Genomic DNA, 24841 nt, shown 5'->3' with positions numbered 1-24841 from the left:
TTATAGAAAATTTCATTTTTATGTATATCATAACATCAAAAGACACCATGATATATGTCCTGGCTGCTGGTTTCATACTAAGAGTGTGGTTTGGGTTAAATCACTTAACTTCAGGTACATGAGTTTATTCTTTCATGAAAGGAGAATTTATTATTAATGAAGAAATCATGAGAATTTAGTAAAAGAACATGTATGCATGAGTGCTTGGGGAATTATAGAGTACCATAAGAATACAAGGAAGTATTGTTATTCCATCCACTAAGCTGTAAAAAGGATATAGGCAACTTCCAAAACAGGTTAGCATTGAAAGTTTTTATTGGTATAATTTAGATTTCTCTGCAACTTTAAAATACAAGTGATAAGTCACGACAGCTCCGCCATCCCAACTACTTTATTTTTTTCTTTATTGAAGACTTCACAATGCGATCAGATTAAAAACTTGTTGGCATCCTACTAAGTGTGTTCATGATTATTTCAGCAGATTTTCTCCCTAAATGCACTTTTATTCTAATGAATTAGGTCCCCTAAAACACTTTCCTATATTTTTAATTACTTATCTTCTAATTACTTGTTCTTAAATGACAATTATATCATAACCGAAATTCATAAAAAACATAGTATGTATTATGCTGTGCTGGGTTTAAAAAATATGGCCCAACTGGGCATGGTGGCTCACATCTGTAATCCCAGCACTTTCTGGGGCCAAGGGGGGTGGATCACGAGGTCAGGAGATCCAGACCATCCTGGCCAAAGTGGTGAAACGCTGTCTCTACTAAAATTACAAAAAATTAGCTGGGCATGGTGGCACACGCCTGTAATCCCAGCTACTTGGGAAGCTGAGGCAGGGGAATCACTTGAACCCGGGAGGTGGAGGTTGCAGTGAGCCGAGATAGCACCACTGCACTCTAGCCTGGGCGACAGAGCAAGACTCCATCTCAAAATAATAATAATAATAATAAGGCTCAGTTTGGCAGTTTCTCAAGCAACTAAAAATACAGTTACTATAAGATCCAGCAATTTAACTCCTAAATATATATTCAAGAAATGAAAATACATATCCACACTAAAACTTGTACATGAATGTTCATAGTTGCATGATTCATAATAGCCAAAAGGTAGGAACAACCCAAATGTCTATCAGCTGAGGAATAAACAAAGACAGTGTATTTATCCAGTGGAATTCTCTTTAGCAATAAAAAGAAATGAAGTAATACATGTAAAACATTGATGGACTTTGAAAACATGATGCGAAATAAAAGGTGCCAGTCATAAAGGATCAGGCAAGTTATGATGCCATTCATATGAAATGTCCAGACTAGGCGAATAGAGAGAAAAAGTAGATTGGTATTTGCCCAGGACCCGGGCTGATGGCTCAGGGATGCAGGATTTCTTCTTAGGGCAATGAAAATGTTCTTGAATTGATTGTGGTAATGGATGCACAACTCTGTGAATATACTAAAAGCCATTGAATTGTACGCTTTAAATGGGTGATTGCATACTATGTGAATTCTATCCAATAAAGCTGTTAAAAGAATGGCTGTGTGATGGCAATCCCAAGTATTCAGCATATGACTAACAAAGGAGATTCATCTCATTTATAATAACATGGCACAAAAGTAATTTTCACTCTAATTTCCACATTTTTCATAAAATACTCAAAATAATTTAGCTTTTAGATGATGCTATCAAGGTAGAAAATTACCTCAAGAAGAATGATCTTGAAAGCTCTGAAAACTTTCATCATGATTTGGGAAATCATGACTTTCATGATTCTGCAGTGCTTGATCAACCAAGGTTGAAGGACCACCTTGTCTACTTCATAATATTTATTCTCTTCTTGTGGAAATGGCACAGCTGAAGCTGTTCAAAACCAGTTCTCTTATAAAACAAGCCAAGAGAACTAAAGAAATTACATTAAATCTTGCAGTGAGAGACAGGGAGAGAAATGTATCTTAGCAGCAGTCAAAGCTCTCCTTATGAATTATTTGATTTCATAAATCCAAATCCATTTTGATGACTCTCCCATTAGAGGTATGCAGTCACCACAGCAAACTCTCAAAAGAAGCTATTTGATATAGTGATTGGATCTTCTGATCTTTGCTGCATTTTGGTGATTATCTGTGCCAGCTCATGAGCAGCAGATGCCTTAATCCTGATCACTCCTCTCTCCACAGGGCCTATGAACTAATGAGAACAAATGAAGCACAGTGCATAGAGAAATGTTGATGTTGGCTGGAAACATGGTTGCTCAGACACTTTAATTTGAATTTGTTGTTACATATACTTTCATGTAGCCATTCTCTAAAACTCAAAAAAAAAAAAAAGAATCTTTTAAAAATCTTTTGTACCCTCCATTTTTAAGCTTCATGTTTTTGAAGACCTGATATGATTGTCAAAGCAAAAGTTGTCAATCAATGACCCATAGTCCAATTTTGGCCTGCTAGATGTTGCATTCAGCCAACAGTATTGTCCGTTATGAGATTTTTTGGTTTTAGTTGAACCTCGTCTCTATCTGATTGCAAGTGATTGACCTGCAGCAGGGTAAGGGAGTGGTATTACTTCTCTTAACCAGGTAGTCCACAGCAGAGAAGAGTTGAGTATAGCCAGCCTTTATATCATGCCTCATCTACTCCCCTCATTTGTATTCCCTTTCATGGAACTCATCAGGGATGAGTTCTATACCTGTACATATAAATATATGTACATATATTTAAGCTTTACTTATTTTAATATTACTTTAGTCAAAACTGCAGAGGAAAAAATAAAATATTACATCATTCTTATTAATAAACTTGAAAGGATGCTACGCTATTGAAGTTACTGCATTTAATTAGCACTACCTAAGATAGCATTTCTCTTGGAAGGTTTGCAAGGAGAATTATAATAGTTCATTTAGATGAACAATCATATAAAACTCATATATTCACATCTGGCTTAACATTTACAAATATATTCTTTCATTCCTGGCAATATTTTATAAACCCAAATAGTCTTGATCTCCTAGATTCTATGAATCAGAAAATAGCAAATAAACTTATTATTATGAAAAGACTGTGTCATCCATCCATTCCCTTCTTCTCCAAACTCATACCCACCCTTCTTCCCACCCCAAATTATTCCCTACTTTTTGTTACTCCAAACTTCTTTCTATCCCTGGAAACATGCCATTTAATTTCTTCACAACTGTTCCTTCTCTGCCTGGAATTCTGTCTCTCTATAGCCTTTCTCCATTTTGTAAACTGTTTATCTTTCAAACTTGTGTCTTATGAAAATTTTCCTTCCCTGTCTCATTTTGCAAAAGAATTACTCCCTCCTCCATTTTACATCCATATATGTTTCTATTTTTGTAATAAGTTCACTAGCCTCAAATAATTTATTTACACAGGATAGAGAACTCCATGCTATTCATGTTTGTTTCCCTGCACCTGACACACAGACCTTGCCATAAAATAGGTACTAAGCGCCTGCCAATTTTCCTCAGTCGAATTTGATTAACACAAACTGGGGAATAAAAAGGTCACTTAATTCAGACTGTGAATGGAGTCCCGTGAAATAGTTATGCAATGCAATATATGTTTTAATATAGATACATGTAATCCACATTATTCCGTCTGAGTCTGTTACCATTCCTGCCTCAATGATGTCATAATCAATGGAAACTATTTACAAGTAATGTTTTAGAGAAAAAGTGTTCATGGATATGCTGGCAGGTAGATGCTACTAGAAAAGTACTTCTTGGAAATTTGTGCAAGCATTGCAGTTTGAAAACATTGTACAGGCACCAGAGTGGCAAACACAGGAAGATGGTTAGAAATAAAAAGTGTCTTAAAATAAAAGCGATAACTTAGTGGAAGGTAATGCAAGGAGTTTTATAATAGCTTTTATGAGTGGGTTATTGATGAACATAAACTTGGCACAAAACTTTGTAAAATAAAATATTAATATAAATTTTGTATAATATTTTAGTAAAAAATGTGTATAATTGCACACATTTTTAAAAGTCACTACTATAATTACCACATAAAAACGTATTTTAGGAGGTATAATTTTCATAATATCAGGTAAATTACGAAGTCCTATGTGATAATTTAGCCATATATTATTGCATTATTTGCATGTGCCTGTATATATATTCATGCATCTAGATATGCAGACATGTATACGTGTGTGATTATGCTTATAATGGTGCATCAAATTATTATTGTGATTCTGTCACAAGTTTACAAGTGCGACACAAATTTTAAAGAATGTACAAATAAATGGGTTGTAATGGACATGAAATAGTTGAATAGCTGTCTCTCTTTCAAGCTGGGAGGCAACATTTTCATTTCCTTCAGAAGATTTTGAACCACATATATTGATGTGTGAAAGTAGGATATCCATCTATTACACACACACACACACACACACACGCATATAATGCACTTTAGGAGAGGAGTTTAAGAAAGGAAGTCTCATCATTCATCATACACTTCCAACATCCTTTCATTCACAGAATCACAGAGCGGGAAAGTCTTGCCAAGAATAATCTCAGGTTTTCCAAGCAAAGGAACTTTGGAACCCACAGTCCCACTTAGAGAGTCAAACCTCCAGCATTGCCTACATGGCTAAGATACGCACAATCGCAAGTAAAAACAAAACAGTGAGGCAGAATGTCTCTGCATTTAAAAACCATACTTTGAACAACCTTACAGTAAGGCTGAGCTTTGTAATTACACTGTTGACTCTGACCACAGGTAGAGAACAGAGCAATGTCAGATGCAGAGAAGCTTGACATTCATATGCAGATCCAAGGAGGAAGAGGAATCAAAGTAAAAAAGGTAAGGACACAGACAGATTCAGGAGACAAATTCTGTACCAGTGAACAGTTCGTACTAGGATTATAGCCAAGTAAAGGATAACATTTACTGAGCACTGACTTGTGCCAGGCACCATCTAAGTACACTGTAGGTTTATCTCAAGCTATCTTTAAATAATCTGTAGAGGTAGTTACTAATATCATATCACATGGTATCGCTACAAAATAAAAGAGAGATTAGAAATCATATTCCTAATAAATAACAAAATTAGGTCAAAATTCATGTACTTCTGGCTCAGAAGTCTGTTCTTAAACATCTTTTTACTGACTACACACACACACACACACACACACACAGGCAAATGCACACAAACATATATTTATTTAACTAGTTATTGATTAGGTGCTTCTTTCATTCCAAGCTATGCATTCAATTCTTTGCAACTAATCTGGAAATCCCTGAATACAGTGGAGCTCTGTAACATTTATAGTCACACTCTGATTTTTGTAGAGAAAATAAAAATAACTTTTAAATAGTGCAAATCAAATAGTCACTATTTGTGTTCTGATACCACTTCTTCTCTGGTACAATACAGAACATACCTACAAACACATCCATCTACAATACTCAGAATGTCCTGTTACTTGCTAGTGCTGTAATAGCCCAAGGGAAAACATTTTCTACAGACTACACAGAACAATTAGAAAGCCCTGTATTGGCCACATACCGTAAGTTAAACTATTTCAGCTACATAATCGATGTCTGTGTCCAATACATTTGCTTGGGAAATTTAATTTTCCATCAAGCAGTATCGTTCTAGGTTAGGCTGTTAATAGTGTACTATATTTCTATTCTTACGCACACCAACTACCCACTTCTGGGTCATTGTTTACCTATCTCCTTTCTGAGGGCGCTCAACAATTTGTGTCAATGGGAAGGTCATGGGAGCAACCTAAGTAGCAGGCTGACTTAACAACTTGTTTTCCAGGTCAACTTACTAGGGCTTCAGCACAGTGGACCTTCACTGTTTCCCAGAAGTTCAGAAAAATGTTGCATCTCCCACTTTTTCCCAGACAATGGCTTCCTCAGTGCAAAGCAAGGAAAAGTAGATATGCAGCTACACGATTTATTAACCACACCAGAGTCCACTAGGGATACAGGAGGTATGTATTACACTTGAAAATCTCACCAGCTTGCAGGCTTAACTTAATCTTTATTATATTTGCCTATTTCCTTCTACTTCAGGATATCATTCATCACTCCCAAGGTATTCCTCTCAAGGGGGAACAAAATGTAGGACCATCTACATTTATTCTTTACTTAATTCCCATGTGTTTTTTTTTTTCATTATTGAACAATTATCTTCAGTATGTGTCATTTTATCAGAACAATAAAAAGTGGAATATGTGCAGCACACTCTGGACTGAGACTTTGAACTCTGCCAGCTAAGAGTTAGCTACCTACTCTTGCTACTATTACTCCTATAATTAAAAGAATGCAGATCTGTCACCAAAGAATATCTGCAGATGACAAGCAGATGAAAAGATGACAAGCAGATGAAACATCATGTTGGTAGGGAACTGCAAATTGAAACAAGATATGCCTCCATTAGAATGGCTAAAATAAAAAATACTAAAAGCACCAAAAGTTGGTGAGGAGTGGAGAAACAGGAACTCTCATTCACTGCTGGTGGAAATGCAAAGTGGTACAGCCACTTTGGAAGGCAGTTTGGCAGTTTCTTATAAAGCTAAATATATTCTTGCCATATGATCCAGCAACATGCTCCTTGGTATTTACGCAAATGAACTAAAAACTTACATCCACACAAAAATATGCACATGAATATGCATAACTGCCCAAACTTGGAAGCAACCAAGATGCCTTTAAATAGGTAAGTGAATAAACAAACTGTAGTATAGCCAAAGGGTGGAATATTGTTCAGCGCTCAAAAGAAATGAGCTGTCAAGCCATGAAAAGGCATGTAGAAAACTTAAACACTGATTGCTAGTGAAAGATGCCCAACTGAAAAGGCTACATATGGTATGATTCCAACTATATAACATTCTCCAAAAAGCACAAATATGGAGACAGTAAAAAGATATGTCTTTGCTAGGGATTTGGGAGGAGGAAGGAAAAAATAGAAGGATGCAGGGAATTTTCAGGGTAGTAAACCTATTCTATACAATATGGTAATGGTGGATAAATATCTCTACATATCTGTTAAAAATCCTTAGAATGTGCAATCCAAAGAGTGAATCCTAATGTAAACCATGGACGTTGGTTAATAATAACATAGTAATATTGGTTCATCAATCGTAACAAATGTACCACACTAGTGCAACATTCTAATAGTAGAGGAAAATAGTGAGAGAATGGGAACATAAAGCAACTCTGTACTTTTTGCTTAATTTTCTGTAAGTCTAACACTGCACCAAAAAGCCTATTAAAAATAAAATCATTTTAATCCAAGCATCGCTCTCCCACCCTACCCCTGCCCCCACCCCACACACCAGCAACAAATGAGAAAAATAGCTAAAGCCCAATGCGTTGTGTTCCGCTCAAGAGCTGGGCCTGACCCCCGGGCTACACCGCCAGCCTCCTCTGTCCAGTGGGAGGCAGCGCCAGGGATGCCTCCCGCGGTGGTACAATCTGCATGGCTGGTGAGGGGTGGGGGTAGGATTTTTCAGAATCTTCTTGAGGTCCCTCTGTTTAGCTCCTCGCCAGCCATCTTCTCAGCACCTCTCTCCCCTGGGCAAGGAATTCCATAAAGAGTGGAACCTACTTGGTTGTGGGCTGTAAATTGTCCTTCTCTTCTCTGTTCTCTGTCCCACTCTTGTCGTCTTCAATCTCCCCTTCCTCCCCACTGAACTCGTCATGGGCCCACTTGGGGCTGGTGCTTGATTTCCAGAACACGAACCGGCCCTGACCCAGAGGTCATCATGCAAGTAATACTTCTTGCTTTTAGTTGTGTACTCTGGGTCCCACTCCTCTTCCTGGTTTCTTTTTTGAAAATCGTTGTTACTGTTGTTGTTGTTCCCAGAGTAGTTGCCTCTGTCCTGGCCTCTTCCTCTGGCTTGAAATCGAAAGGTTCCTCGAGCTCTGCCACCTTCTCTTTCACTTGGACCCACAAAGACTTTGGTCCCCATTCTCGATGTCTCAAAGCCCATGGTGCTCTCTTCTCTTTTCTCTGTCTCTTCAGTGTACTCTTCTGCTTTGTAGGAGTGAGATGACCGGGAGGAAGAGGAGGAGGATCTGGACCTGCCTCTCGCTCTCTGATGCTTCTTCTGCTTCTTTGATCCTTTATAAAAGTTCTCCATTTTCTCAGCTGACCTTTCCCTCGAGTGGCTGGAGTCTCGGGAATTCACTGATTCTCTAGATTTACCTCGTTGAAGATCTCTCTCCTTATGTTTTTTATGACGTTCAATATCAAGGTGGAGATCAACAGGATCATCTTTGTATTTTCCCTCAGCCTTGTAGCCAGGTTTTCTGGGACTTTTCATTTCATCACGAGCCAAACCATGCTTTATGAAAGTACTGCGGGAAATGTCTATTCTCCTGTATATCTCTGGGCTTTTCTTGTTTTTGGCTGCCTCTTGCTCAGTTCCTGTCTTTAGGTATTTAGTAAAGTGTTTATGTAATGTCATTCCTGAGGACCCAAAGTGATGCTCTTTAACATGGTGAACGATGGTCACTATATGTTGGGCTAACAGTTCTCAGGGGCTACGATGAGACTGAGCTGACTGTATGTGCTGGAAAATGGAACAAAACTCCTACTGGAAACCAACAGTTTTGTTCTTAATTTCATTTCATTTGGAGCTAAGAGGACTAATTTGATGATGTTTTATCTCTTCTCCCTTGTCCTGATTTTAAAAGCCCTTCTTTTTTTTTTTCTTTTCTTTTTTTAGGCATATGTAGTAACATTAGAAACATTTAATTGGAGAAACTTGGATTCTTAAAAGAGAAAACAGAACATGTAAATAAACTTTGAAGTGTTCACCTCAAAAGAAAAAATAATAATTTTAAAAGAATGCAGATAATTTGCTTGTTTTCTCTTTTCTCTTTGTGCTGTTTCTCTCTCTTAAAATACCTCACTTTCTCCCCAACTTTCATCAGTCTTGCATATCTTTTCCTGAATTTACTAATGTGACTCCTTCTGTATGGACCATCTCTCTCTGACGTCCCCTGTGACTTGGAACCTCCTACAAAATTACCCTGCTGCATGTGTCATTTGAAAATTATTGTTCATATAAGGGAACACATTTGTGCTTTTTCTCCATCTGCCCTTATTTCATTTCTTTTCCCATAGCATAACTTTGATATAATAATATGGACATAACAGAAACAATACCCCAAAGGTTATGATTTCACATACTAAACTGTAAAATAACAACTAACTCAATAGCTTTTCTGGAGGATGCAATGGCATCTTTTTGGCTAGGTCCAATTATGCATCAGAAACAATAGATAGGTTACTTTTAGGTATCATTGCTCCAAGTATTACCTAGTTTCCCTCACCCTTTCCCAATATGCTATTTTTTTGTACAAATTTGTAGGGTACATGTGCAATTTTGTTACATGCATAGGTTGCATAGTGATCAAGTCAGGACTTTTAGGATATCCAACATCCAAATAACGCACATTGCACCCATTAGGTAATTTCTCATCATCCATCCTCCTCTCACCTCCTAACCTTCCCAAATCTCCTTTGTCTATCATTCCACTCTCTACATCTATGTGTACAAATTTTTTACCACCACTTATGAATCACAACATGTGACATTTGACTTTCTGTGCCTAGCTGGTTTCACTTCAGTTAAAGACCTCTAGTTCCATCCACATTGCTGCCAAACACATAATTTTATTCTTTTTATGGCTGAATAGTATTATATTGTGTACATATACACCACACATTTTCATTGCCCATTCTTCTGTTGATGGACACTCAGGTTGATTCTGCATCTTTGCTACTGTGAATAGTACTATGATTAACATGAGTATACGTGTCTTTTGACATATTGATGTTTTTTTCCTTTAGGTAGATACCCAGCAGTTGGATTTATGGATTGAATGACAGTTCTATTTTTAGATCTTTGAGAAATTTCCATAGTGTTTTCCATAGAGGTTGTAATAATTTACATTCCCACCAGTCATATAGTGGATATTGAGCACTTTTCCATATACCTGTTAATCATTTGTATGTCTTCTTTTAAAAATACCTATTCATGTCCATTGCCCACTTTTTAGTGGGATTTTTAAAAACTGAATTATTCAAGTTCTTCCAGTGTGTTCTCATAAACAGTATATTCTAATATCTAGTATACTCTAGATATTAGTCTCCTGATGGATGAATAGTTAGCAAATATTTTCTCCCATTCTGCAGGTTGTCTGTTCACTCTGTTGATTATTTCTTTTGGTGTGCAGGTTTTTAGTTTAATCAAGTTTCATTTGTCTACTTTAGTGACTTTGAGGTCTCAGTCATAAATTGATTGCCTAGACCAATGTCCAGAAGAGTTTTCCATAGGTTTTCTTCTAGTATTCTTATAGTTAGGGGTATTATACTTAAGATGTTAATCCCTCTTGGGTAGATTTTTATATGTAATGAGAAATAGGGGTCTAGTTTCATTCTTCTGCATATGGAAATTCAATTTTCCCAGCACCATTTATTGAAAGGAGAGTTCTTTCTCCAATGTATGTTCCTGTTGGCTTTGTCAAAGATCAGTTGGCTTAAAATATGTGACCTTATTTCTGGGTAATCCATTCTATTCCATTGATCTATGCATCTATTTTTATACTAGTACTATGCTGTTTTGGTTACTATAGCCTCATAATATAATTTGAAATTGGGTAATGTGATCTCTCCAGATTTGTTCTTTTTGCTTAGGATTGCTTTGGCTATTTGGGTTCTTTTTTACGGCTCCATATGAATTTTAGGATTCTTTTTTCTAATTCTGTGAAACATGGCATTGGTATTTTGATAGAGAATGCATTAAATCTGTAGATTTCTTTGGGCAGAACGGTCATTGTAACAATATTAATTCTTCTCATTCATGAGCATGGGATGTTTTTCCATTTGTTTGTGTCATTGACAATTTCTTTTTCATCAGTGTTCTGTAGTTTTCCTTGAAGAGATTATACATGTCTTTAGTTAAATTCATTTATAAGTATTTCATTTTTGCAGCTATTGTAAATTGGATTATTTTCTTGATTTCTTTCTCAGCTAGATCATTATTGGTATATATGAATGCTTTTAATTGTTTTATCATTTCCCATTAATATAAACTTTTTTACTGTTTGGGTACATAGGAACTACATGCATGGGAACCACCTGAGTATTTGATTTTTTGATCTAAGTAACCAACAAATTCTGAGAACTAACTGTGTGATGTACAACAAGAAAGACAGACAAGATATAAACAGTAGTGTTTTTTTAAAATAATTTAAATGATCACCTATGAAGTAAAAATGAAACAATGCATAAAACAGAAACAATTCTACTGTGACAACATTTAATGCTGTCATCACTTGAATGCATTTTAAACTATCAGTGTAAAGTTCTGATGAAAAAAATTAGAAAAGATATCTACCTTATGACTCACTGGCACCTCTACTTCACAGTCTACACTGTCTCTTGTATTAGGAAAGATATATTTTCTCAAGTGCCACATGCTTAGTGCCTCCTTCATTAAGGGCCAGTCTAATGTGCCTTTATATTAATTCTAAGGGATCCTGTCCTATACATTCACTACACTGAGGGACTTCCAATACCCTCTTCACGAAGAAACCCCACTATCGAGTATTCTCATTCTAACTCATATCAGAGGTCAAGAAACTTGTATTCCTCCTAAAAGGACCCAAACCACAATCATACTTCACCAATAACCTACTCAGAATCTCTTCCCCCCACCATCAGGCCAGTCCTCTATACAGTAATATGGCAGAAGTAATAATGGACAGAAGAAAATCTAGATTACGTGCCATCCTATTGTACTCTTAATCTCAGCTATGATTGAGGTCTGCCAGCATTTTACAAACCAGATGGTTGTGTATAATTTTCAGAAGGAATGACCTAAGTTACCGCAGTTTCACTGAACCAGTTAAAGCCTCATACAATTCCCTGAGAATTTGACTTTTTGATCCAACCAACCAATATACTTTTAATGAATTCTGAGCACTGATGGTGCTATATAAATTACAAAAGAAAAAAGACAAGACACAAACTGCAGTGGTTTTTCAAATGTATTTAAATGATCACTTACCAAGTAAAAACAAAGCAATGTATAAAATACAAGCAACTATCCTGTGACAGCCTTTAATTTAGAAGTGATAGGTGACAATGTTAATTTCAAGAATGTAAAATATCAAATTTTTGAGAAATCCCCTGAGACACAATAATACAATGAAGTATAATAAGCTCTATTTACATCATTAACCCTAAATTTGGTGCTCAAAACATTTTTATAGTCTTTGGTAAGTGCTGTCTATACATAAGTGCCAAACTAATAAAAAATATAAGTCTATAATAAAATAATTTCCTTCTATACTTGCTTTTTTTGTCTTTCATGCTGCCCTTTAGTTGGAGAAAACAAATAAGTATGTTAGACCAGTAAAATTTCTGCACGTTATGTCATTTTTAGGGGAATAACTGGTAAAGAATGGTAAGAGAACTAACAGTTTTTGAATGTCTGCAGCATTTAGGTCATAGTAGTACATACTTTCTATTTATTACCTGTTGAAAAACTTCATAAATGCCTTCTTACTTCAGAACTTGTGTCATTGTTCTAAGGTGAAAAACAGAGCCAGAGAATTCATCTAACTTAGCCAGTCAGGTAGAGGTAAGATGTAAAGAGTGGTTTGCCTGATCTCAAAGTCTGTGTTCTTTCATTCTATAATGGTGTCTCCCTTATAACTTGGAGTATCTACTAGTCTGGTTAACTGTATCCATTTGTATTTTCTAGTGCATTTACTGGAAAAGAAAATATGCTTAAGAGAAGGCTAATGCACATTATTGGGCTTGTTCCAGGTCATAAACTTAAATAGCTATTGTACCATCTGACAGAATAATAGCAATAATAAAAACTATCATTTACTGAAATTTTAATATGTGTCAGGCACTCTCCCAGTACATTACATGCATTGCCACATTTAAACCTCAGAAAACCCCTATAGAATGCATCCCATTAATCCATATTGGAGATGAAAGAAAAAGATTCAGAGAGATAAAATAACTTTGTAGGTAACATGAATAGAATATTTTCCATCCATGTTGCCCCAGATTGATTAATGTTGACATTCATGCTCTGTCTACTCTATTCCATCCTTCTCATTCATGAAATGAGAAAACGATGTGACATTCTGAATAAAAGTAAATTGTAAGAACAATTGAGTTTAAAACACTTGTGTTGGGATAATGCCACCTCACATTATGACTACCTGGAATGATATCCCTCTCTCCTTTGTTACTTAAAGATTGGTAGAATTGAAATAGATATATTTCCATATACATTGGAGAAGATTTTATATGCAGAGTAATAAGTACTATTAGCATAAGTACACAAAAGTAAAAAAAGATAAGATTGTTTTTATTAAAGTTGAAGAACAAAGGCATAATTTTAATGCAATTACTGTGTAAAGGACACAGTGACTGTCAGTAATAGCAATGTCCTGCATTAGATGAATCCAGTTCAAAAGTGTTTAATGTGAGTATTCTCCTTGAGAGAAAACACATACCTGTAAAAACCCTATCACCTCAATTCTAAATAATGGCTATTATGTACTTGTTTCTTGGATTTCAGTGTAATTTCATCATTATAAAAATAAATTCAATTACTTCATTAAGATATTTTTGAAAATATATCTATGACGGAAGTTGACAAAAGTTTATGTATTCAGCATTTTTTGTCTGATTAATGCTAAGTCAGTCGCATTTTGCTCAATTCATTGACACTCTTAATTTAGAATTGCCAAGTGAATATAACTAACCATAATTATTATAGAAACAATCTCATATGCTAGAATAATAAAAAATGCAAATGTCCCTGTAATCCCAGAACTTTGGGAGGCCAAGGCGGGCGGATCACCTGAGGTCAGGAGTTCGAGACCAGCCTGGCCAACATGGTGAAACCCAGTCTGTACTAAAAATACAAAAATTAGCCGGGTGTGGTGGCAGGCGCCTGTAATCCTAGCTACTCGGGAGGCTGATGCAGGAGAATGGCTTGAATCCAGGAGGCAATGATTGCAGTGAGCCAAGATCATGTCACTGCACTCCAGCCTGGGCAAAAGAGTGAGCCTCTGTCTCAAAAAAAAAAAAAAAAAAAAAATGCAAATGTCATTAACACTTATTAGTAACAGTAGTTATTCATCTTTTAGTAATATAAATGCTATGCCTCTTGTGTGTATGAAATATGTTTCCCAATTATTCACACAAAGATAAGTTACCTTTGAAATGACCGTGATACAAAAGTGCTGAAAATTTTAACTTTTATATTTTATTTAATTAATTTTTAGAGACAGGATCTTGCTCTGTCGCCCAGGCTGGAGTACAATGGTGTAATCACGGTTGACTGTAAACTTGAACTCCTAGGTTCAAGCAATTCTCCCACCTTGGCCTCTAAAAAGCTGTGGGATTACAGGTATGAGCCACCATGCCCAACAGACTTTTATATTTTAATAAATAATTTTTAATATCTGAAATTCTGGGCTTTTCCTCCTTATAAAACAACAACATTGTAGTAGAGAGACTTACATACCACTTAGTTATTCAACATTATTGATACTGTATCTTTTCTACCATCTTGTTTTTTATTCAATCAAGTTTATATCTTTACCTCTATACCTAAAATGTCGTTTCCCAAAACACTGTGAATTATCTTACCAAGTCCTCATACTTGATATTTTCTAAAATATTTTAGAATCCCTTTCCTAGCCTTTCTAAATTTTTTAAATACTTTTTGTCACAACTTCCTTTATAAAATACTTTCTTCATCTAGTGTGTATTGTCATTTGCCTTGTACCTTTTCTGACCATACTTTCTTAGCCTGTTTCTCTAGATCTTCTCCCACTGTGGCCCTTTATATCACAATATTCTCTGTGAAATATCCTGGCTCTTCTTTTCAGTATTTTCTTTGCTTTAATGATCCCTCCCACTCCCATGGCTTGAAATATACATTTATTGAGTTCCATGCTTACACCTTCAGCCTAACTACTTCTCCTAAACTGAATCACCCATTCACTAATTTTCCCATGAGATATATTAGTCTAAATATGTCATTGCTACCTCAAGCTCAGTATATCTGAATTAAATTGATATTCTTCTTCACAACACTAAGAAATCTGTTCTTCCTTTTTTCATACCCTATACCTCCATTACTGGCTACAGGCATGATGAAAACCTTGATGGCATCTTCCTACTTTCCCTGGAAGGCACTGTATCTCCTGCACCCTAAATCTAAGCTAACATTGCCTCAGTGTGACCTCAAGCCCTCTTCTGCTCACTCTTTGCTATAACTTCTATTGTCGGAGTTCTGTTCCCCTTTGTCTCTCAGTCAACGACTCACATCACTGGCCTTCCAGCTTCTAAACTCATCTCTCTTCATTCTAGACAAACAAAATATCACTCTTCTGCTCAAAGTTTACAGTGGCTACCACCTACTTATAAGTTAAAGTCCAATATCTTACCATTGTTTGAAAGTTTATTGATAATCTGATCCTAACTCACTGGATTGGCATGAAATCTTTTCATTGCTATCCAACATTCTGGGCTTGAGGTGCTGTGTACTACTGGGACTTTCAAGATCTAGGAAAGCAGCCGTGCCTTTTCATTTTTATTTTTTTTCTTCTCTCTGCTTAGAATGTGCTTCTACTCCTTCCTCAGTCAAAATCCAACTCATCCTTCAAGACTCAGATCATATATTAAATTATCTTTGAGACCCTTCACACCTCCTTTATCAGCCAAGTAACCTCTCTGTTCTTATAACGTTCTGTTCATGTGTATGGTATGCCATGTTGCAATTGTGTACTTATAGTGTTGTTTAATTGTGAGTTTCTCCTAAAGCCTGTAATCAGTTGAATAAGAATTTTTTTTAAAAAGGTAATTGTGAGTCTCTCGATGGCAGGGATGGCAGTATCCCATTCAGCTTTTACCACAGTGGTTACATATTTTAGGTCCTCAATAACTCTTTGTTGTGAGTTGACTTAATAAAGCATATATAGAGAGAGATAGATAGATATTTAACATTACATATAATGTATAAGTATTATATGTGTATATATTATATGTATACACACATGTGTACAGTTGGCTCTTGAACAACATGATTGAATTGGGCGGTTCAACTTACATGCAGATTTTCTTCCACCTCTGCCACTCCTCAAACAACAAAACCAACCCCTTATCTATCTTCCTCTTCCTCCTCAGCCTATTCAATGTGAAGACAATGAAGATAAAGACCTTTATGATGATCCAGTTCCATTTAATGAATAGTAAATATATTGTCTCTTCCTCATGGTTTTCCAAATGTCATTTCCTTGTCTCTAGCTTACTTTATTGTAAGAATATAGTATATAATACATATAACATATAAAATATGTATTAATTGACTGTTCATATTATCTGTAAGGCTTCTGATCAATAGTTGGCTATTAGTAGTTAAGTTTTGGAGAAGTCAAAAGTTATACATAAATTTTCCACTGTGCATGTAGGTCAGGACCCCTAATCTGTGCATTGTTCAAGGGTCAACTTTATATACCCTTATTTGTTGTATATATGTATTTATGTGTGTATTTATAATATATGTATCCGACATATGCATTCATATATATGAAGCACTTTAGGGATTAAAAAGGCCCTTAGATATCATTTTATCTACTTAATGAATATTACAAAATAGGGAAGCCAAAAACCAAAGTGATTAATGACTTTACCAAAGTTCTACAGCATGTTAGTAACATACACAGTTTGAGTTCCTGTCCCAGATCTTCATCTAGTGTAACAACTTTCACTACATCATTTTAATTCAATAATCTCACCATTAATATGATTCTCTATAATCCTCTGTACCAAGACCAAGCTTACCCTATTGGAATAGATATTCTGGAGTATCTCACCTCTTTTCTCTTCCAATTCCCTTCTTGCCTCTTTATTTTCATCAAGTGATACACATATAGTGATTCTGTAACTTCTAAATTTTCATTTATGGTATATCTTTTTTCTTTAAATATTCTCTAGTTCTTTTGAGAACTACTTTCAACTCCTTTACAGACACATTAAAGTCTCCTTTCCCTTTGGTAAAAAAAAATAAGAAAGAAGTCATTATTTTGCTTTCCAATTGAATGATTTTTTTTTTTTTTTTTTTACCAAACCAAGGATCACCATTCAAGAAATATCTTTAACATCCTCATCATACTAGCTTATATTTGCATACAGCTTTGAAGTTTACCAATCACTTTCTCATAACTCATGTGATTTTCACACACTACAGATAGGCAGAAGAAGGTGTCATCACATTTACATGCAGTTAAGAAAACCAAGGGTCAAAAGTTAAGTGAACTGCCAAAATTCCTATAGCTAGCAAGAGCTAGGACTGGCACTGGAATCAAGGTCTCCATATCATTGTTTCTGAGAGCTTCCCACTATTTTAAGCTGTTTATTGGCTTGTGTTCCTACCATGACATTTATGATGACATACATTGACACCTCAGATGCTGTACAGTGAATGTTGGCTGGGCTCTTTTCCATCTGAATTATTGCTTGGCTCTTGTTACTTTGCTAGTATAAATTTCAACTAGGCAATTACTATTTTATCCTACACTGACTTACCTAAGAAGCTCTCCCCAAGCATCCATATGATACCATTTAATGATAAATTATAATTTGATTAATGTTTGTCATTATGAATGTGCTTTTAACAAGTAAAACCCTAGCTTAAGCTAAATTAGAGATCATCAAATCTTTGTTTCAAATTGAAATAAATTAATTTTATTTCATTTGAATTCATTACTCAACTGATCTTCAAACTTAAGGTGTTAGCAAGAATAATTTTGCTTTTTAAAATCTGTATGTGTTTCATGTAATATTCTAAGACAAATTGTGTACTTTGACTTTAAATAAATTTCTGTTTAATCTCCTCACTAAATTTCTAGATAGCTGCAACTTCTTTAAAAATTCCAGATACCGATAGTGATGCAATTGTAGAGTAGATTGAGCTGTCTCTTCAGCAGTGGTGCAGAGATGGGCTGAAGCAGGAAAAGACACCCACTCCCTGAAACTTGTTTGCAACCCCATGACGAATACATACTTTCCCTTTCAACTACAACATTCTCTTAATGTTTGGCGTGACCAAGTTATTCTTAAATTACCCCCTAGCTCTAAGCAACAGGAATAATCTTTTTCCATTTTACTCCTATGAACATGTGAAGTTTCAGGTCCGCTAAGGAATTCTCAATGTTTTTTTAATGCAGAGAGAAAGAGAGCCCGCAGAAAAGGGGTTGGTAATGCTTCACTCTGTATTGTTTTCCTGCCTGTCAGGGCCCCCGCCAGAACCTCCAAGAACTTTGCCAGGGGGTACTGATGGGCAGTTAGTAGCTGCTTTTGTTGGGTGGTTGAAAAACAAAGCAAAATAATTCTCAAGGAAGGAAGAGAAAGTTTGAACCCAGACATCCTAAAAGTTGTACACTTTAAAAATCCTCCGATTCGCTAGTTAATAATTGAGTTTTCAGTCTTTCCTGAAGGCTCGCTGGAGCCCCATTTGCCTTTAATTGTTGGAACCGCCCTCACTTGGCTTGTTTCTGAGGTGTCCCACATATCACAAAGCTAAAGTTAACAAATTCAACTCTATATCCACAAATGTCATGACAGTGGGCATATTGCTTGCCTAAAGAATAAAGACTTAGACTAAACTCTTTGCTTGTTCTTTGCTAGAAATCTGTTTGAGAAACTCCTAGTAGAATGAAAATCCAGGGGTTAAAAATAATGCACTTCATTATGGAAGTGCGCGTTGCCCTCATTACAGAGCTGCGAGAGAAATATTCCAGCTACTCACCGTTGCCTCTTAGTTGTTATGCTTTTCTTTCCTCATTGCATCGGACATGACCTATTTGCTTCCTAAGAAATCATACTTTTTACCTTAGGATCCCAGCATAACCGAGCCATCCAAAAGCACTGGGGTCCCTAGAGAAGCCCATCAGCTCCTTAATGTGGCCCCAGATGTGAAGATGGGGAAAGGGTAACTCCGTCCCACTTACCAGTCTTCCACAGATAGAGGGTGGGCGCCTCCGCCTCGCCCTGCGCCGCAGCCCTGCCGGCGCCCGGGCGCAGCAGCAGCAGCAGGAGCAGCGGCAGCGGCAGCAGCTGCAGGACGCCCCGGCGCGGCCCCGCAGCGCCCCGGTTCCCGGACGCCCAGCGCCTGGCTTGCAGCCCCATGCCGCCCGCAGCCACTCCAGGGTCCAGAGCCGTAGCACGCTCGGCAGGGAATTTTTCTCCGCTCTTGGAACGTCTTTTCAAAGAGTACAGAAAGCAAAGCTCTTTCCTGCTATTGTTCGCTTCAGATGAGAAGGAGGGAGAGCGCGTCTAACACCAGGGAACAATAGCGTCCGCGGTGGTGGCCGTGGCCGCTGCAGCCGCCGCCGCCGCCGCCTCTGGCGGGGATGCTGCTGCCGCTGCCATTCCTCGCAGAATGGCAGGTCCCGGCGGCTCCGGAGGCAACTGTCCTCAGGGGGCCCCAGCTGACTGGGCAGGTCTGCTAGGTCTGGGAGGCAGCGCAGCCCCCGCCAGCTGGAGGGGGAGGAGGGGGGCGTGAGCCCAAAGGAGCAGAGCGGGCTGGAGGCAGAGGGAGGCGAGAGCGCGAGGGCGAGAAAGGGGGCGAGCAAAGGGGAGAGGGGCCAGCCAGGCGACACCCAGCTCCGACATACCCGCCTAAAGAACTCCTGTGCACATGGTGCGATGATATATGTTTGGAAGGATGCACCGATAAAAAGAATCATCACCCGGCAGATTTCAGAATGACAAATAACAGGCATTGATATTCACTGTCATCCAAGGAGTCAAATGCTAGATCTAGTGGCATGCTATTCTTAGTACGTATTTACACAAAGCATCAGTGTTTATTATCTATTTTTAAGCCATGGCTTATGAATTACTTTGTGTGGGGAGCAGTATTTGAGATCAGGTGTGAAAACACGAGAGCAGATGTGTTTACTTGTCAAAATGCACTTAAACGCTTCTTTAAATGTTGTTTTTAACTTAGTCTATTATCAATAAAAATATGAGCAATATTGATGTTCTGTGACAAATTAAACTGTCTTTTAATAGCCTTTAAAACTGAATTAGTATTAATGAGTATTTCCAATGCTACCTCATTACATAAATACAATTGTACAAAAAAAACCCTTAAAATTAAAATTATATTTCAGGTATATAGAGTTCTGTCCCTTCATCTACTTCTTTCTCTCAAAAATATGCTACTTCTAAGTATTCAGATAGTTGTGAGTCAAATTGAAGGCCAAACTGAGTCAGTAATGCTGTCTGGATATCTTGGAATTAGTAAATTCTTCATTTAAAATTTTCCTGACACCAATTTTTCTTAACTCTTACCGTAGCAAAATGCCTGTCACAATCTAAATAAGGAACCACATGTGTTTGCATATTTTGTCCTTTGTGTTTTCACTTTCTTCTACCAGTAGTAACAGAAGAATGTGTGTGAAGTCAGATAATGCTTTCCCCTTTCTCCTTCTCTCTTTAGCTAATAATAATATCTTTTATTATTAATTCATTTCACAGTAAAGCTAAAATAGTAGTCATTTAACCATTAAAAATTCAGCAAATGGAAAGCCAAAGAAAACTATTATCCCATCAGCAATTTTCAGCCAAATAAAATAAAATTTTAAAAGCAGGAAAACTACTTTTTATGAATTTACTCCAACATAGCTACCCAAGAGTTTAAAATGAGGAAGCTACTCTTTCTGAAAGAGGAAAGAGGAAGCCTTCCATAAGGCTCCCTTGGGACCCTTGTCATTTTGCAAAGCCTTCCAGACACAGCCCTTCTGCATGCATTAGATTAAAAGCGGGTTTGATCAAATAATTCCCAGGTCCTGCCTGTTTAAGTATTCTGACATCAGAGGAAATTAGCTACGTTGAAGGTTGCAAATTTGGTCTTTGTTTACTTTCCACTCTGTTAGGCCTCTAAGAAGGAATTAAAAGCTCAGAGAGCCCTAGCTCTGTGAGTCTGTGATTAGGAGAGATAAGCTAGTGTGGCTTACTATTTCTTCACTGGTGAAAAACAGGCAACAATCAAAAGATTATAGGTTGATAAGGAATAAAAAGGAAGCCTGATCTTAACTAATGTATGGTTCCCTGAAGGATTGCTTCTTTCAACAGTTACACCACAGAAGGAAATGGGACCTGCTATTGCTTCCTGGGTTCTGTCGTTTCAGGAAAATTTCCATGTCCACTCCACAAGGAATCATTTTCCCATCCTTTCTGCTTATATTTCTCAGCTACTGTTAGTGCCCTAAACCTTGAAATCCTCTAACTCTGGCACAGGAAGGATTTCAAACTGGACATACTCTGCTAACAGCAGCCAACGCATTCGTGGGAAGCGCCAATCAATTCACCAAGTGGGAATTCATTATGTAACAGAGGACAGAGAATCTGAGGAATTAAGTTAATGTGCAAGGTAATTACCTAGCCCTTCAAAAAGCCATCTGACACTATTCTTAACAGCTTATTGTCAAAAGAAATTTTAAGATTCTGATCTTTATATTTACCCATGGTGGTATAATAATAACTCAACTTGTCAAGAGTGTAAACATCATAGCTACAAATTCAAGCATTATATGGGGCCAATTTCTAGGTTCCAATTTGCTGCCATTTACAATACACAATTATGGTGATATGTTCCGCAGTAGTGTTTCAAAATAGCCAACAATTGGTTTCCTTCTTTCAATTTCAACGTACACAAGGCCTAGGAGTCACACACACACATGCACATACACAAACACACACAATCATCAGCAAAGATATCTCTGAACAAGGTTAGAGAATCCAAGTCATATAAACATTTGTCTCCACACCTGCCACACATTTGTTCATAACAATGTCATTATTGCATTTGAGGACAAAAATGTATGGGTCTCTGAGGAGACAAAAGTGATGTATATATTCTGATACATGTTCCTTTGTGAAAGGTATAGTGTCTAGGTAGATAAACCCTATCAATAAAACTGATAGATGGCAAGAGATAGCAAGACATAGCAATATTTGTTTCCTAGAATATGACATAAACAATAATACACAAATGTTTAATGACATGATGTCAAAATTTAGTCATAAGAAGTCTCAAGGATGCAGATTAAATTGACCATCTGTACAGCCTGCCATGAAGTAAATCGTTCATCATTTTTCATGGAGAACTGTTCAAATATTAATGAGCCAGTGCAATAAAAGTTCTCCAAACCAATGAATGACAAATGCAAAGCATATTTTTTTAATATTTAGAAATGAAAAAATTCTAAACTTATCACCTCTCATGTGATAGGTGTCTTTATTCTGCCGCTATTAATTTTACTATCATTTCTAAACTCCAGAGGTAAGGATGTGAACATACCTATACACATCTGTTTTCTCTTTTATTAGAACATAAACATATAAATATATATTACAACCCATGAGACTCATGACAATGACTTTTAGTCATTAGTATCAGTATTTTAAAACAATTATGAAATTTTCAGTTCCTTGATGGAAAGGGAAACAACTTTTAACATCATCAGTTTTATAATTATAAAAAAGTGAAGAAATATAGTTATTTATTGATAGTATTATATATGGAAGTATCTAAAGATGTCCATTTTGAAATAAAAGCTTAAAAATAATTCTCCACATAAATGCATTTTGCATCCTAAAAAATAAAAAAATACCCAAAGGAATTCTATTTGTTCAACCTCTAGGTGTCACACTTGACCAAGATTTGGAAGAGACAAAATTTATTTTGGGCTTCCTTCTATCCTCCCCTTCCCTGACACCCACCCACCAAGTTTATAGGTACACCTCATTTTACTGTGCTTTACAGATATTTTTGTTTGTTTGTTTTTTTAACAAATTTAAGGCTTGTGACAACTTGGCATTGAGCAAGTCTATCAACATAATTTTTCCCACATGAAGTGCTCACTTCCTTTCTGTATCACATTTTGATAATTTTCATAATTTTTCAAAAGTCATTATTAATGTATTTGTTATGGTGATCTGTGATCAGTGATCTTTGATGTTACTGCTGTAATTATTTTGGGGCACCACAAACTCTGCCCATATAAAATAGCAAACTAAATGAATGAATGTTGTTGTTTATTCTGACTTCTCCACCAACAGGCTGTTTCCCTATCTCTCTCTCTCCTTGGGCCTCCCTGTTCCCTGAGACATACGAATATTGAAATTAGGCTAATTAGTAACCCTACAATGGCTTCTAAGTGTTCAGGTGAAAAGAAGAATTACAAGTCTCTCATTTTCAATCAAAAGCCTAAAATTATTAAGCTTGGCCGGGCGCGGTGGCTCACGCTTGTAATCCCAGCACTTTGGGAGGTCAAGGCAGGCGGATCACGAGGTCAGGAGATCGAGACCACAGTGAAAACCCGTCTCTACTAAAAACACAAAAAATTAGCCAGACGTGGTGGCGGGCGCTGGTAGTCCCAGCTACTCGGTGAGGCTGAGGCAAGAGAATGGCGTGAACCCGGAAGGCAGAGCTTGCAGTGAGCCGAGATCGCGCCACTGCACTCCAGCCTGGGTGACAGAGCGAGACTCCGTCTCAAAAAAAAAAAAAAAAAAAATTATTAAGCTTATTGGGGAAGGCATGTCAAAAGCCAAGATAGGCCAAAAGCTAGGCCTCTTGCACCAGTTAGCCAAGTTGTGAATGCAAAGGAAATTTCTTGAAGAAAATTAAAAGTACTACTTTAGCAAATACACATATGAAAGGAAGCAAAACAGCCTTATTGTTGATATGGAGAAAGCTTTAGTGATCTAGATAGAAGATCAAATCAGCCACAACATTCCTTTAAGCCAAAACCTAATCCAGAGAAAGGCCCCAAATCTACTTAAACCTGTAAAGACCAAATGACATGAGGAAGCTGCAGAAAAGTATGAAGCTGGCAGAGATTGTTTCATAAGGTTTAAGGAAAGAAGCCATGTTCATAACAAAATTGCAAGGTGAAGCAGCCGTAGCAAGCTATTCAGAAGATGTAGCTAAGATCACTGAGAAAGTAGCCACATTAAACAATTTTCAACACAAACAGATGAAAGTACCTACATTAAACAATCAATTTTCAACATAAACAAAAAAAGCCTTCTATTAGAAGAATATGCCGCCTAAAATTTTAATAGCTAGAGATGAGAAGTCAATGCTTGGCTTCAAAATTTCAAAGGACAGGTTGACTCTCTTGTTAGGGTCTAATGCAGCTGGTGATTTTAAGTTGAAGCCAATGCTCACTTACCATTCTGAAAATCCTAGGGCCCTCCAGAATGTACTAAATCTACTCTGCCTGTGCTCTATAAGGGGAACAATAAAGCTGAATAACTGCACATCTCTTTAGAGCATGGTTTACTGAATATTTTAAGCCCATTGTTGAGATCTACTGATCAGAAAATAAGATCTCTAATGGAGATATACAGGATATTAATATTTTCATACCTGATAATACAACATCAACTCTACAGCCCGTGGTTCAAGGAGTAATTTTGACTTTCAAGTCATTATTTAAGGAATATATTTTGTAAGGTTTAAGCTTCCTTAGATTATAATTCATCTAATGGATCTGGGCAAAGTAACTTGAAAACTTTCTAGAAAGCATTCACCATTCTAGATACCTTTAAGAGCATTAATGTTTTATGGGAAGAAGTCAGAATACAAATATCAACAGGTTTGAAAGAAGTTGATTTCAACCCTCCTGAATGACTTCTAGGGGTTCAAGACTTCTCTGGAGGAAGTCAATACAGATGCAGTTAAAAAGCAAGAACACTAGAATTGAAAGTGGAGTCTGAAGATGTGATTCAATTGTTTCAG

The 24841-nt window shown here is 36.8% G+C and overlaps 1 protein-coding gene across 1 annotated transcript in view; it reads right to left on the bottom strand.

The window, feature by feature from the left end:
• The window catches only part of THSD7A (thrombospondin type 1 domain containing 7A), a 475310-nt gene extending 455714 nt beyond the window's left edge, over positions 1 to 19596 (bottom strand). The window contains exon 1 of the mRNA XM_032760458.2: positions 19038 to 19596. Coding sequence (XP_032616349.1) covers positions 19038 to 19215 — 178 coding nt within the window. The 5' untranslated portion in view covers positions 19216 to 19596. The remainder of the gene's footprint in view (positions 1 to 19037) is intronic.
• Positions 19597 to 24841: the final 5245 nt, after the last annotated feature.

This window comes from Hylobates moloch, unplaced genomic scaffold (genome assembly GCF_009828535.3).
Source record: "Hylobates moloch isolate HMO894 unplaced genomic scaffold, HMol_V3 SCAFFOLD_1, whole genome shotgun sequence".
Lineage (NCBI taxonomy): Eukaryota > Metazoa > Chordata > Mammalia > Primates > Hylobatidae > Hylobates > Hylobates moloch.
The sequence above is the reverse complement of the archived record's forward strand: the minus strand, read 5'-3'. Positions and strand labels throughout refer to the sequence as shown.